Genomic DNA, 17,047 nt, shown 5'->3' on the forward strand with positions numbered 1-17,047 from the left:
ACTATGACCACTTCATCACTCATGCCATGCGGTGAAGCAGTTTCTGGTTTTTGTGAAACATAGTTGCACTTTGCACTTTTCCCACAAAACGCCTGGTTTCTGTTCAACTTTGCGGTCCTCATAACACATGTTGTAGTTCCGCCTTTTCGGCATCTTCTGAGGATGGTCCGATGAGAAGTCCAAGGAATGCATTCACCAGTTCGTCTAGAGTCATGCACCTCTTCCAGGACTGATTGCTCTCAGTGTAGCTGGACAGCTACAAGATTATTTATTCAAGCACATCTGTTTACATTTTTGCAGATGGTCTTTATCACCTCTGCAGAGAAGAAGAGTAGAAAGAAATCCCACGCCATTGTAAATTGTCTTGCGCTGATCCGTAGTGCTGGGCCAAGATGTGCTATGGCCGGCCTTCTTGGCATCAACAGAAGTTTCCTTACTGCTGAACAGCTGCGGATGTCCCATGCTGACTCAAATCACTGACGAATCTGCTTCGCTGTCATCTTCAGAATCTTAACTGGAGTCATCACTAAATTGAAGTGTGAGAGCAGCATAGTTTCGAACACGATGCTTTTCTCACAATGCAGCCATGCAGGAAAACGCCATGAGAGCGACTTTCGATAACTGCGCAGTGACACCGGCAGCGCCCCTAGCTGGGATTTTACGAGAGAAGCGAAACCTAAACTCTTGGAAACTGGTTGAATATGCCAGGTCCACATGTTGGACATGCAGCAAACCTTCAGAAATACACTTTGGCGGAATAAATAGACTCGGACTCCAAACCAAAGCTCACTAGTGAACAGCTGGCGAAATTTTCGGTTAATTATCACCACTCCACACTCTCGGGCGGTAAAGCCGGTGATATAATTTAATTCTTGACTTGATGAGAGTCATTCCATTACAAAATTTTGATGCTAAGGTGGCATAATTGTGAACGGCATGCTTTTTTCCTTAACGTGGCAGAAGCTGACAGCCACGCCTCTTTTCTCTGCAACATTTTTATTTTATTTTTATTTATTTATTTATTCATACTGCAGGCCAACATACTGGCCCATGCAGGAGGGGTAATACAGTTTACAAGGTAATAACAATGCAACAAAGATAATAAAAAATGTATATATAACCAGTGCATGAAAATGATGCATCCCATAGCCACGTTACAAAGATCATAATGCTTCCCGTAGCACAGTAACTACAACAAAATAATCGCACATTTGAATTTATTTGTGGATCAAAACACTGTGCCAACAACAATCGGACACTAAACATAACTAAATACTGGAGATTTCACATATGAAAACGAGAAAAATAGTGAAAAAATTTGTGTTTATGGTTTTGTTATTTTCTGTGAAAAATAGTTCTCCAACGCATTTGTGAAGTTCCCCGATTGAAGTACTTCAACAGGGAGAGAATTCCATTCCTTTATAGTACGCGGATAAAAACTATTCATGTGAGATTTAGTTTTAGCAAATAATGGCGTAAGGGAAAAGTTGTGTCTATGTCTTGTTTTTCGTGCATTAAGAGGCGTTACATATTGAGGTATTTGAAGCCCGATTTTTCCATTTATGATGTTATGTAAAAACTGGAGACGACTAACTTTGCGCCTGTGTTCTAGTGAAGTGATTTTATTCCTAAGCATTAGTAAGGACGGGGAATCCTCTCTTTTATATTTTCCAAAGATAAATCTAACGGCCTTCCTTTGTACACGTTCCAAATTCATGATGTCCTTTTTGGTATGAGGATCCCATACAAGCGCTGCGTACTCAAGTCTCGATCGCACGAATGTGTTATATGCTAAAATTCTTGTGTTTGCCGGTGCCTTTTTAAGTTTCCTTTTCAAGAACCATAATTTCTGCAAAGCTGCTGAACATGTAAGGGAAATATGGTCTGACCAGGAGAATCTGTTAGTGAATGTGACGCCCAAGTATTTGTATTGTTCAACTTCAGTTATTTTTGTGTTGTTTAGAACATAGGAGAACATACTAGGTTCCTTTTTTCTTGTTACTCGCAGCAAGACTGTTTTATGTACATTTAATTCCATGCCCCAAAGTTTGCACCAATTGGAAATTGCCATGACCGATTTCTGCAAGCATGCGTGATCATTTCGTGAAGCTATTTTTTTAAATATGACGCAGTCATCCGCAAATAGATTGACATGCACATCATCGGGGATTATGTCTATTACATCATTAATATAGATTAAAAATAAAAGCGGTCCTAATACGCTGCCTTGCGGTACGCCTGAAGTTACCTGACGGACACTGGAGGAACATTTATTAATTTCTACGAACTGCTGCCTGTGTCGGAGATAGGCTTGGATCCATGATATAATATTTAATGGAAGACCAATGCGCTCGAGCTTGTAGATTAATTTTCCGTGGGGTACCTTATCGAACGCTTTGCTAAAATCTAAAAAGAGCATGTCAACTTGTCCGGACGAGTGAAGTACTTCGGAGATTTCATGAACGACTGACACAAGCTGAGTTGAAGTCGATAATCCCTTTCTGAATCCATGCTGTAGTGGGGATAGGACATTGTGATCTGTCAAAAACTGACGAATAAAGCCTGCAATAATGTGCTCCAATAATTTGCTGCATGTGCTTGTAATAGAAACAGGACGATAATTTGACACTGTTAGGTGATCGCCCTTTTTATGAATTGGGACAACTCTTGCCTTGCGCCAATCTGATGGTATCTCTGCTAAGTGTAAGGATAATTTGAAAAAATCTGTTAAGAATACACATATCTGTTCCGCATACCTTCGTAAAAACGCATTCGGAAGCTTGTCAGGGCCTGCAGATTTCCTAACGTTGATATTAAGGAGCATTTCCAAGACACCTTCTCGGGAAATCGTTATATCATGCAAGACAGATCTATTTGTATTGGACCGTTCGAAATCATCTAGGTCCGAGAATACACTGCCGAAGTAATCATTAAAATGCTCAGCAATTGCGTGGGTGTCTTCAATAATTTTACCATTAATGTTTATTTCATACTCTGCCTCTTTTGACTGACTTAAATAGCGCCAAAACTTTTGTGGAGCATTTGAAATGAAATCAGCAAGACTATGACTGAAGAATCTTTCTCGCGCAGCTTCCACTTTTCCCAGTAATTCATTTTTTAATTGTGTGACTTGCGAACTTCTTGTTTTTTTATGTTTTCGTTTCATTCTTTTCAGCTTCCGCCTAGTTTGAATGATATCTCTGTTGATCCAAGGGTGTGATGGATGCTTCTTGACCGCCTTCAATGGAATAAATCTTTCAATACAATAAGTAACAGTCTCCCTGAACCTTTGCCATGAAAGCTCGACGTCATCCTGGACAATGTTAAGGTGCAGGTCTAAGTAATCAATAATCGATTCATCATTTGCTTTAGCATAATCCCTAATCTGTGCGTCTTTTCGGGGTAGTCTGACATTTTTCACAGTCATCGGTGACGAAAAAGAAATCAGTTTATGGTCGGAAATGCCCGCCTCTATTTCGACGGTTCCTTCACCAAAGACTTCGCTAAGGAATAAGAGGTCAAAAATATTCCCTCCCCGAGTACATACACTGACAACCTGCTGAAGACTGAAAGTTAGCATGATATTAATGAGTAAGTCAGAGGAAAGACTGTGTCCATAACTCCAATTTTGCCATTCTATTTGTGGGAGATTAAAATCACCAGTAATTATTAAGTTTTTTTCTCTATATTTCAAAAGGTGATCATATAACTGTTGCATAAAGTGATCATCAGCATTTGGTGTCCGATACACGGAACATAATATGAATGGCACGCCCCAAACAGAGACACTCAAAAACAAACTTTCATGATTATCTATCTGATCTAATTCCCTTACAACAACACTATTCTTTGCAATAACTGCGACGCCACCACCTCGGGAGGACCTATCTTTTCTAAACAGCTGGTGGTTTGGCGAAACGAGTTCATCGTCATGTACCCCGTCGTGCAACCAAGTTTCTGATATAACACACACATGAGGATCGTATACTAGTAAAATATCTTGCAGTTTCTCTATTTTGTTGACTATACTTTGGGCATTTAGTGCGTATTCGTACATATGCGTATTCGTTCGCAAAAAGGTCCGTCAAAAATCACAACCTCGTCGGATCGTGAAAATTTTAACTGATTCTGAAAGTGCAGTGCCTGTACTAACTACTGGATGGCCTTAAGTGGATAAGGAAGGGCGCCAACGTGTTTAAATCGGTAATCTAAAGCATCAATCACTGGCAATCGATTTGCATAGACGTGGTAACGAGAGAGCCAGTTAAGGTGGCGGTTCCACTCTGCCAGCATGCGCTCCACATTTTAGTCATTGTTTGCGGACGCACTGTGCTTTCTGCGCTCATTGGATGGATGTGAATTATATTGCATTAGAAAGCTTACTTCCTGTACTTTCCTATGACACCTAGTATCATCGCCTAGTCTGAAGTGTTACTTAATGGCAATCAAAATAGTGTGTGCAAAAAACGTTTTTTTGCTGTACTAGCCTCAGTTGTAATGCATTTCTCGCAAAACTGTTCAACATAACAAAACGCAGTTTGCTGTGCCTTTAAATGAAATGTTATACAAAATTTATATGAAGAGATATTGCATGTAAAGCAATTGGAAATTTATATAGACCCTAATAAAAATGGCAGAAGAATAAAAGTTTATGAATGAACATCTTTTTCCTTTTTAACACAGAACAACAATATTTAGTGGTTTTCTAGGTTACAGTGCACATATCATCAACGCAAGGTTTTTTTGTGTTCTGATGAACAGTTCACGAGTTATTACTTCAAATTGTCAATTTATGACTATACTTGTTCACGCATTACTGAAGAAGAGGCAAGACTATTCAAGCTAAAACTCTCAAATGTTCAATAACCAAGCAGCACACCCTTCTCTGCAATTGTATGAAGAGAAAATTGTCTTATGCTTAGAAAATTGTCTTATGCTGATTACGAAATCTACAAAGGAGCAGTGAAATAAGCTCATTTTTCTGCTGGTCAGGTGTATGCAAATTGACATTCTTTTTCATGTACATGCTAATTCAAAACGAGCTCTGCACATTAGTATTGCCGTACAATCAGCATGAGGCTAATAGGGCTTTAGTTGGCTACACGCAAAGCCTTTCTGTTGCACATGTATATAAAAAGGGCTCTGCATACTGTTAGCGCCAAAGTAATGGTAATGACCTTGCAGGGAGGCTTCCAAACGTAGGGAAATAAGCATCAGGTCAAGCGGCACATGCGGTCGAAACAAAACTGGTGTCAGCGGTGCAAACAACTTTTATGTACTTGCAGGTGGCATCTGGTAGCTTACAAAAGTACTGCGACTTCTTCAAGCAGTCGGGCCTCACCACCCCGCTGTTTCACGCGACCTAACAGTGCCAGTGACACCCTTTCTCGAGGAAGTCACTCCACAAACAAACAGGTTTTTCTTTCTTTTTTACTTAGTCGCACTGTTGTAAATCATCATCATCATCAGCAGCAGCAGCAGCAGCAGCAGCAGCCTGTTTTGTGTCCACTACAGGACGAAGGCCTCTGTGCTGCGCCAACCGATTCCAACTAGCGCACGCGAATTTCCTAATTTCATCACTCCGTCTAGTTTTCTGCCATCCTCAACTGCGCTTCCCTTCTCTTCGTAACCATTCTGTAACCCTAATGGTACAATGGTTATCTAACTGGTGCATTACATGACCTGCCCAGCTCCATTTTTTTTCTCTTGATGTCAATTAGAATATCATATATACCAGTTTGCTCTCTGATCCATACCACCCTCTTTCTGTCTCTTAACGTTATGCCTAGCAATCTTCGTTCCATCGCTCTTTGCGCGGTCCTTAACTTGTTCTCAAGCTTCTTTGTCAGCCTCCAAGTCTCTGCCCCATATGTCAGCACTGGTAAAATGCACTGATTGTATGCCTTCCTTTTCAATGGTAATGGTAAACTTCCAGTCAAGAGCCGACAATGTCTGCCGTATGCGATCAAACATATTGTTACGCTCCTAGGTGCATAGTGGGTTCACGAATGTGACGCTCTTAGGTGCATAGTGGGTTCACGCCTCAACAAACAGTGTGCGGGGGCACCGAAGGGTGGTGAACGAAGAAGACGTCGTGTGGCTGGCTGGCTGAATCTCGACAGGCGCTCAGCTGATCAAGGCCATCGCTTCTAACTCTACCCGGCTTCAAAGTAACGCCTTTTGTGGGCGCAACAGAGTGGTGGAGGTATCTCTGTCGATATCGAAGATTGTCCAGCAACCTCACCTCCAACGGCCGCGCTGGCTAGTTTTCCGGAGGTGGCGACGGGTATCGACGCCGCGGAGAGGGCGACCGGCTTACACGAGGAGCGGGTGGTGGTGTCAAGCTGCGATCGGATGCTGGAGAACGGTTCCGTAGCGGCTCCGGGTGCTGGTGAGGCAAGCTTCCTAAATATGTGTGCGAGGGAGAATATGTTTCGCCCAGAGGACCGCGGTACCGCCTAGACATCGTCGATCGGTCGAACCTCGGTGGTTGGCGGCGATTGCAGTACCTGGCAATGTGACCCAAGTCGCCACAGCTATAGCACACAGGTAAACGACGATCGATGAACTGCCCTTCGAAGCGCTCAGCCGTTGGGGGTCGTGTAGCAGAGCGGAGCGGCTGAGCCTGCTGCACAGGAGGAACGGTCGGTCTGCGAGGGCGTTCTGCTAGTCGGTGTTCGGGCGTAAATGTGTCCTCACGTGACCATGGGGCACCTCTGTGGTTGACGTCTGTGACACATACCGCCGGTTGCCAGGAAGCGCAGGGTGTGGCAGGCGCCATGTGTTGCGGGTAATAAGCGTCAGGTTGTCGTATGACGTCGCGCGCAAGTTCCTGGTGCCGCAGCAGTTCTTCACGCACGATCTGCCGTATAGTGGACCAAAGATCGGCAGACGGGCTCTCATCGACGCTGGCAATGGTTGTCACATTCGCCAGGTGTCCAAACTTTGGCACAATGCGACGTGTTTTCAACGTCTCAAACGTACGGCAATGACGCACGACATCTGAGACGGAATCAACGTGTTCCCGACTTATGAGGAAATTGTATACATCTTCTGCAATTCCTTTGAGGAGATGTCCGACTCGGTCTTCCTCGGACATCTGCGGATTCACGATTTTGCACAGCTTGAGGATTTCCTCTATGTATATTGTGCATGTTTCTCCAGGAGCTTGAGCTCTTTGAGCAAGTGTTCTCTCGGCGCGTTTCTGTTTGGCGTGGGTGTCGCCAAAATACTTCTTAATTTCCTCGACAAAGTGCTCCCACATTGTTAGGGAGTCTTCGTGGTTTTCATACCACATCAGCGCTGTCTCACTCAGAAAGAGCGCGACATATTCAAGCTGAGTCACAGAATCCCAACGGTTGTAGCGGCTCACCCTTGCGTAGTGCATCAGCCACTCGTCGACGTCTTCGCCCACTTTCCCCGCGAACGAGCGTGGTTCCATGTAGTGCCGCAAAGGTCCAACTGGCGCTGACCTTTGAGAAGGTGAAACTAGAGCTGGCATTTGTCCACCTCCGTCCTGAGCCATAGGGAAGGTCGTTGGCAAGAGACCGGCAAGACGACGGCTCCGGCGAAGTTCTGGATGTTGCGACTCCGTGGTACGTCCAGTCGTACCCCGCACCTCCACCACTCTGTTGCGCCCACAAAAGGCGTTACTTTGAAGCCGGGTAGAGTTAGAAGTGATGGCCTTGATCAGCTGAGCGCCTGTCGAGTTTCAGCCAGCCAGCCACACGACGTCTTCTTCGTTCACCACCCTTCGGTGCCCCCGCACACTGTTTGTTGAGGCGTGAACCCACTATGCACCTAAGAGCGTCACATTCGTGAACCCACTATGCACCTAGGAGCGTAACAATATTTTTATTCTTCTATGAACTTCCTTATTGCGATCAGGGTTCCCTGTGATTATTGACCTAGGTAAACATACTTCTTCACAGACTCTAGAGGCCAACTCGCGATCTTGAACTCTTGTTCCCTTGCCCGGCTATTCATAATTATCTGTCGTCTGCATATTATTCTTCAGCCCCACTCTTACACTCTCTCTGTTAAGGTCCTCAACCATTTGTTGTAACTCATCTGCAGTGTTGCTGAATAGAACAATGTCATCTGCAAACCGAAGGTTGCGAAGATATTTGCCGTCGATCCTTACTCCTAAGCTTTCCCAGTTTAATAGCTTAAATACTTCTTCCAAGCATGCAGTGAATAGCACTGGAGAGACAGTGTCTCCCTGTCTGACCACTTTCTTTAAAAGTATCTTCCTGCTTTTTTTGGGTAGAATTAAGGTAGCTGTAGAACCTCTGTAGATATTTTCCAAGGTATTTACGTAAGCGTTTTGCACTCTTTGATTACGTAATGCCTCTGTGACTGCTGGTATCTCTACCGAATCAAATGCCTTTTCATGATCTATGAAAGCCATAAAGAGGCTTATTGTACTCTGTGGATTTCTCGATTACCTGATTGATGACATGGATGCGATCTATTGTAGAGTATCCCTTCTTGAAACCTGCCTATTCCCTTGGTTGACTGAGCCTAGTGTTGCCCTTATTCTATTGGACATTATTTTGGTAAATATTTTATATAACACTGGGAGGAAGCTAATGGGCCTATAATTTTTCAATTATTTAACGTCTCCCTTTTTGTGGATTAGTACAATGTTTGCATTCTTCCAGTTTTCTGGGACCCTTGCAGTCGATAGACACTTCGTATAAAGAGTCGCCAATTTTCCAAGCAATATGTCTCCTCCATCTTTGTTTAAATCGACGGTTATTCCATTTTCTCCTGCTGCTCTTCCTCGTTTCATGTCTTGCAGGGCCCTTCTGACCTCATCGCTAGTTATAGGAGGAGTTTCTGTATCCTGTTCATTACTGTTTGTAATTGAGGTATCCTGACTCCTCTGGGTGCTGCACAGGTCAGCATAGAATTCTTCCACTGCTTTTACTATATCTTCGAGATTGCTGATGATATTACCCTGCTTATCTTTCAGTGCATACATCTTGGTTTGTCCTATGCCAAGTATCCTTCTCACCGATTTCAGGCTGCGTATATTTTTTACGGCTTCTTCAGTTTTTCTTACATTATAGTTTAGAATATCACTTATTTTTGCCTTGTTGATCAGTTTTTACAGTTCTGCAAATTCTATCTATCTCTTGAGTTGGACATTTTTATTCTTTGTCATTTCTTTATTAGGTCCTTTGTTACTTGGGAGAGCTTGGCTACTGGTTGCCTTGGTGCCTTGCCTCCCGCTTCAACTGCTACTTCTGAAGCCAGCCTACTTACGGTTTCATTCATTATCGCTATGTCATCTACATCTCTCTGTCCTAAGGCAGCATATTTGTTTGCAAGCACCAGCCTAAGTTTGTCTGCTTTTACCCTTATTGCCTCTAGATTGGCCTGTTTCTTCTTGACCAATTTTACTTTTTCTCTCCTCAAATTGAGGTGAATCCCAGCCCTCACTAACCTATGATCACTGCACTTTACCCTACCTATCACTTCTACATCCTGCACTATGCTGGGATCAGCAGAAAGTATGAAGTCAATTTCATTTCTTGTTTCACCATTAGGGCTTTCCCAGGTCCACCTTATGTTGCTATGCTTCCTGAAAAAGGTGTCCATTATTCAAAGCTTATTCCTTTCTGCGAATTCTACCAGCATCTCTTCTCTAGCGTTCCTAGAATCGACGCCATAGCTGCCGACTGCTTGTTCACCAGCCTGCCTTTTCCCCACTTTTGCATTGAACTCGCCTATTATTGCAGTATACTGAGCTTGCAGTTTTCTCATCACTAATTCAACATCTTCATAAAACTGATCTACTTCCTCATCATCGTGACTGGATGTTGGAGCATAGGCTTGTGCTACCTTTAATCTATACCTCTTATTAAGTTTGATTACAACTACAGCTACCCTCTCATTAATGCTGTAGAATTTGTCAATATGGCCCACTATATCCTTATGGATATAGCGAATTTTACACCGTATTGGTTCTTATCAGGGAGACAGACGTCTATAGCAGCCGAGATGGCCGTTGTTCAGCAATGCATAAGCCAGTTCTTCTTCACCATTTGAAGAACTGGTGAAGAACTAGCTGTTGTAAATATTTCGTTTTTAAACTCTATACTGTCTACTAACCTTTATGCCTACTTTTTTATCGCCACCCCTCCTCTACTGCTTAGCGCTGCGCAGGTGTCAGCAGACTGCGCTCGACAGTTACTGTGGTCAGTAGCAATTTCCTTCCCTTTCTATCTATGTGCTTATAGGCCATTTCAAGCTTATATCTTCAAGATTATACTTTCAAGATTATACCATTTCAAGCCTAGAGCCTTCTTTTAGTGGGCCTGTACTTTGCAGAATGCTAACAGTTTTTTTTTTTTTAAAGTAAACACTAGGATGAAAAAGAAACAAAAGTAGGTGACGATCATCACTCAAGGTTCCTTCCGCTTCAGTATCAATCTGTCTATTACTACAAGCGTCGTGTTCCACCGAGGTAGTGAGCACTGCAGCCTGTAGGCCATTTACCGAGACGGTTTTCAATGCAGCAGTTCATACTCACAGGACAGCCACTTCAAAAGCACCAGTGACGAACCCTTTACGACATCTATAGCCACCATTAGCAGCACTAACCATTTTACATACAGAAAGGTTCAACAAAAGCCATTGTTGAAGGTATGAGCAGGAAGAAGGTCACCACATGCAACAAAACAACAATGGTGCCAGGCACAACTGGTCCCGACAAAAGGTGGGAAGGGGGCATTTTGCTCAAATACAGCAGACCACCTGTCACAGCGTCAGAACAGGGACAGACTGGAGCATGCTGCAATGGCAAAGAGCAGATCTTTCTTTCCTTTTTTCCAAACATGACTGAGTGGCATTGCCTGGTGGGAAAATCTGAACTACATGCAAGATGGCAGCCGTGATATGTTTACCTTAACATGCTGGAATCAATCCAAGATAGAGCAACGTGTTTAATTTCCCAGAATTATGACGACCATTTTCAAGTAACTCAAATAAAGAGCTTTCACTTCAGCTACTAAGTAATCGTCACAACATAACCCTTTTGTCTAGGGGTGTGCGAATATTCGAAATTTCGAATACGAATCGAATATTTTCCTTATTCGAAGCGAATTCGATTCGAGAAATGCATATTCGTAAACTCCCGAATATTCGAGGACGGCCGAATAATGGTCGAAACGGTGAATAATCGGACAGACTGTGAATAATTTAGCAATTGACAAATTATACGCTTGCTCCACATTCTCCTGTGAACATGTTTATTCACTGAGAGCTTCACATGATCCGCTCATTATCTGTATGCTCTGCATCAAGATGGCAAGTTGGGCCAGTTGGTTGGGATTCATAGTAAGGTTCGTTACAGCGCAACACAAAACAAGGACAAAAGAAGGTACAAAATAACGACACAGCGTTACATCACTGTGATCTTAAGTGCTGTAACGAACCTTACTATGAATGTGTATGCTCTGTTCCAGTCTATCTGCATCAGGCCCGTGAGACATGATCAGTTTCGATTTTTTTTACCATGCTTTATTCCAGGGCTCTTTCATAACAATATATGATGTACTTTCGGGCTTTGTAAGTATGCGCAATAAAATATGCACAGAAAATGTTACCTGGACCAATGTTGTCACAGTGCATAGAGAGCCTTTACTTTCTGAACATGTTGAGCAGTCAATTTTCCTTCGCGATAATCTGTAACAAGCGTTTACCTGACAGAGCATTACCTTACATTACCTGGGTGCATTACCTAGAATGAGTGCCTCTTTAACCTGAAGCAGCCTCGTAAAATGCAATATTATTTTTAAAAGTGTAATAAAGCTGTTGTTACCTTGTTTTGCAATTTTTAAATGGTACACATACATTCGATATTCGATTCGATATTCGAAGACAGTTTTTCGCCTTATTCGTATTCGATTCGTATTCGAAAAGTTCAATATTCGCACACCCCTACTTTTGTCATTATTTCATAAGTACGTCCACCACAATAAAAAATGCTCCCCATGTCTAGAAACTTCATCTCACACGTCATGCAGATTACACAATCATCTTAGCTTCACGCACTTCTACGGTAAAACTGAAGCATTCAACTCATCTGCAATTCCACATGCCATTTGTCTCTGGAACAGCCTTCCAAATAACACAGTTGTAGAAACTGACTGTGAAAAACTCAGGCACTAGCTGAACTCGCATATCCCTTGTTATTCATCTCACTGTTTGGTTTTATTTTCCTATTTTGCCCTTACACTGCAGTACATTTGTTTACAAACTTATCGAGCTGTTTTAATAGTTCTAATACACAGCTGCATGTCGTTAATGTTTCTGTAATTTTTAAGCTGTGTACCTGGCTGCTGTTTTTTCAGCCTTGATATTGTCACAAGTTTGCCGCTTTTTATGTGTGTACTTGGTTCTATAACCCCCTCACTCAATGGCCCATGTAGAAGCCTTGTAAGGTATCTTACAGATAAATAAATAAATAAATAAAAAATGCTTGATCAAAATTCTTTGACCAATCTACTTGCATCTTGAAATATGATGCAGAGGGCCAGCTTGTGGACATTACAGAAACAAGTTACAGTGTAAGCCAAGTACCAAGTAAGTGTGGCCGCCTTCAATCTTCAATTGCAGCATAGCACCATTCCAATCCCATGGTATGAAAAGAATAACACCAAAACATGCACATTTTTGTGCCACATGACAGCAACAGCACAGTATTACCTAATGCCTACAAGATCCGAAGGTTAGCAAGTGGAAACAATGTAAATTTAAGGGAACTTAAGAATTAAACCTACAGTTCAATATACAAAAGAATGTTAACCTGAAACCTGCACTCTTCATTGCTGCAGTGGCTGAACAACTGCAGTGTAACCAAGATGCACCAACTTTTAGCAACTCACCTGCACATTGAATGTGTTCACTGTGTCATCGAGCAAGTGCACCTGGACAGCCAGGGTGCGGCCTGCCCCCGCCACTGGCCGGAGCTCCTCCTCCTTGGGGGGGCTGCTGGGAGACCCCCCCTCGGAATGACGCCCCGCCATGGGCTGCCACTGTCACCTGGCCACCATCTGCTCAGCGCACCTCCTGTACATAGCAGCCCCAGCTTAAACAGATAGACTGATGAGCTAGTATGCTAGTCTGATGCTAGACTGATGGGCTAGTGATGAGATTGGTATTGCATTGTGCTACAAGACGAAACCCCAGCTGGCACAGCTCACATTTTGTGCATGTTGCAGACAAAACATGGGGTTCACTTAAGCTTGAGGATGTGGTTAAAGGACCCATAACCATTCATGAGGATACATAAAGATAGCATGGCACACAAGGAAGAAGAAAAAACTGGCACCACAGCCGCTTACTCGGAACTGAAATTTCACTGACTACGCCTCTGACTGACAAAATTTCCATCCTATAAGATGCATGATTCGCTGAAGACTCTATTCTTTGCCATCACTCTGGGGTACTCAAGAAAGTTCAAGAAGCACTGAATGGTGATCCAATTTACTACACCCTGCAAGGATACTGCAACAGCTGGCCAAAATGGATGCTGCTTCCACTTTTGCTTAGATTCATTGGTCACAATAAGACTCCCTCACATTTTGCAACGGCCTTCTCCAAGGCCAACATCTCATTATTCCAGACTACTTGAGAAACAAACTATTTTAACAACTTCATGACTAACATCAGGGAATAGTTGGACACAGAGCTTTGGCATGCCAAAGTGTATGGTGACCTGGTCTCAGTCAGCAGCTGTCAAATTTTAGTGACAGTTGTCAGCAATGCTTGCAACATGTCATAATGCATGCACTTGACGATGGTGACAATGCATGGACCTGATTGTCAGCTGCTATGACAAGTCCTAGCACATCGCCTCCAAGATTTTTCAGTGTACCGTGGGAAGGCATGGGTCACGGTTATCGTCAGAGGCCATGCCAAGGAGCTGTGCAAGTCATGTGTCGTTTTCAGCAAGCGGTAATGGCAGCGTTTTTTTTGTTTCAAAATAAAAAATATATACTTTTACAGGCCTTTTGCGAAGCAACCACTCATATTCCTAACATGAAATTCTTCACAGAAGCTGTTCTATAGCTACAAGATCTGAGACCATGCATTTTACGGGACCCAAGATTTTGCTGTTAATGCTAAATCAATCTTTATCTCGCATATCAAAGGTGTCCCACCAGTTATAGTGTCGCCCATGCTAGTGCTAGGTGTAGTTCACAAGTTTACCTCTGTACAGTGGTGCAACATTTGACATTCCAGTGCACTCCATGTCCTGATGGATGCAGTTAGATAAATTTGATCTTGAAAAAGGTTGCAGCTGTTAAATATAAACAATAAGTTCAAGCATCTGGGTTCAATATAAGCACAACTGTAGGATATTTGTTTGCTATTTGCAAATACACACTGTGAACAACATCACCAATGTGTGCCTCTCGCAAATTCAGGGGGAGTACATTGATGTGAAGAACTTTCATCTCCTCCAATATGCCTCAAATCTTTGTGAGCAGAAATAGCTTCTCTGAAGCACATTCCAACCAGTGAGTCAATGTGGTTGTGCAAACAGTTCTGGGCTAACTGCCTTTGGGTTGGTTTCTTGCAGTATATTTTCTAGCTGCTGCTGCTGAAGCAATCAGCAATGAAGTGCTCCTTATTCTCTGTGGATAGGCATACAAACACCACTGCTTTGTTGAGGCTGGATCTCCACTGCAGTAGTACACATCAGGAGAGTCACAAGATGATGTGACCACCAATGTTACCAATGCCAAAAAATTTTGCCTAGAACAAAACCATTTGGATTGGCGAACCACACAATGTGGTTGCTGATGTGAAAATTGGTTGAACTGCTTCCTAGTCATGAGAACACTCACGCTATTGTTTCCATCTACTGGTCTTCCCTCTACATTCCAGCATGTGGCTTGCACTGTACACTGTAAGGTTCAAACATTTACATTCTTAGTATAACAGAAATTATTTTCACAGGGCCATACATGCCAGCAGCCAAACATTTTGCACGGTGCAGTGGAGTGAGAATTTGTGGCCATCAGGCAACTTAGCTGCAATTAGAACTGCAAGAGTGCTCAGAGTTGGTACGAGTGAGACTGCAGATCTAAAATGCTGGAGCTGCAACTAAATGTTGGAGCTAAGGGAAATACAAGAGCTTCACACAAAACGCCCTCATGGTTGCAAAAGCCAGTCAATTTTGTCACTGTGCTTTAAACATATTGAAAGGCAATCACTCATGTCTATTGGAGTCTTGCTGCAAGCGTGGAACAAACACCACCAATGAATGCTGCCCATACCCCTCTTCCACGTGATGCTGATTCCCGACGATTCTATAAAAATTATTCAGGAAGAGGTGTGACACCACCAGATATGCAAGTTTTAAGTGTACTGTGCACACCCTGGAAGTGCAAAAGCTTGGAAAATTTGACTTTGGCATGGCTCTAGCTTAAAAAATAGCTGCAGCTGAGTAAATGAAGCTAGGTAGCAATTAATGCTTCACAAAATGGCACAATAAACTCTACTGTGGACACTACTCGCATCAAAAGGGCAAATAAACAACAATAAAACCCAACTGAAATAAACAATTTAAAACCAACACAGAGATCACCTTTTGAATTAAGCGACCCATTGGTGAAAGCATCACCATTTGCTATAACTACATTATAATAATACTAATAATGATACAACTTTCATTTTTACTTTTTACCCTGAAAAAAAAAAACAGCATGAGAACACAACAAGGAAGCAGACACAGATGCAGTGCTACATCGCATCTGCTTCCTTGTCTGGCTTTCGTGCTGTTTGTTCGCGATGATCATTTAACTAGGTTTATCTTTGTATCCTACTGCCCTTCACTGTAGACTAAACCAATGTGATGCGTGAAACATGCAGCCAGTCGTATATTCAAAATGTCACGGCTTACTGGGCATCGTGTTAGGACGACCTTTGCTCCCCAACATTACAGTGGCTGAAACACTGCCATAAAACCATTCCCTCAAATTAATTGAAAATCGTCCTACACCATCAGCTGTGTCAGTTTCTAGTTATTTCGAGTTAGCATCTCAAGGACTACTAAGCTGCACCCACTTTGCACCAGAGCACTTACTGCCTCACAATTCCTTATGACTACCAAGTGGGAGAAGTAGTGCTATATGCATGGGAATGTTAGGAAATGGGGGATTGAGATTAAGAGAGCCAGGATTGAAGGGCAAACAGTGCTTCGTATGTCACAATGGCTAACTCACTTTTAAAACAGCATGTAAAATGCTGTTTAAGAGCACAGCTCTTAGGCGTCTGTTCCTGCAGCGAGCGTCAGCGTCACCATAACCAAGTGAATGAGCACAGCAAAAGATGAAAGCGAACGCGAAGCACAGCAGGGGATGAAAGACACAAGGAGGAAAGCAGAGAAGGAGGGTATTGCGAAAGGGTGAGAAGAAAAGTTTAGTGTGGCAACGATGGCTACGAGATGGTGCCAGAGTAGCGCGCATTATCTGGGAGGTCTGTTGGCGGCAGCTGCTGTGAATTGCGCCCACGCATCACCCATGCGCTGGTTCTTGCCAAGTCCAGATTAGCGAGGCAGTCACACCACACTTCGCTCCATCTGCCACGTGCTGCATGAGGCAGACTGTCCACACCGGGCAATATATCAAGAAATGAAAACACATAGAGCTGCACTCAAATTTCGCATTAAGGAGTATTGTAATCATCAGTGAACTTTCTTATTTAATATGACGAAAAAATTTGGAGGACACTTAAGCTTCGGCTTTAAGAGTGGAACGCAACAGCATTAAAAGATCCAAGACTGCTTCTCACGCTTCCCAGCAATTGCAGCTTATGTAACCGCAACGTTTTTCTGGAAGCGCTGGCAGCGAATGCTATGCACTAAAGCGAGCTTTCTGGTTACCTCAAACGGCAGCTGGAAAACGGGTTTGTGTTTGAGTTTCTGAGTAATAGAATTATGTTTTCTCATATATTCAAATTACAATCAGACGCTATCATGTCTGAAGGTTATGTGCAAGTCATACTTTACAAATTTTTTTGACACATT

At 42.9% G+C, this 17,047-nt stretch overlaps 1 protein-coding gene across 3 annotated transcripts in view; it reads right to left on the reverse strand.

Annotated features, from left to right (window-relative positions):
* Positions 1 to 17,047, reverse strand: part of LOC135904609 (FERM, ARHGEF and pleckstrin domain-containing protein 2-like) — a 220,828-nt gene that overhangs the window by 202,128 nt on the left and 1,653 nt on the right. For all 3 annotated transcript variants that reach the window (XM_065435478.2, XM_065435463.2, XM_065435487.2), the window contains exon 2: positions 12,897 to 13,080. In XM_065435478.2, the coding sequence (XP_065291550.2) occupies positions 12,897 to 13,037 (141 nt within the window). In that variant the 5' untranslated portion in view covers positions 13,038 to 13,080. The remainder of the gene's footprint in view (positions 1 to 12,896; positions 13,081 to 17,047) is intronic.

Source organism: Dermacentor albipictus, chromosome 1, assembly GCF_038994185.2.
Source record: "Dermacentor albipictus isolate Rhodes 1998 colony chromosome 1, USDA_Dalb.pri_finalv2, whole genome shotgun sequence".
NCBI classification, from domain to species: Eukaryota; Metazoa; Arthropoda; class Arachnida; order Ixodida; family Ixodidae; genus Dermacentor; species Dermacentor albipictus.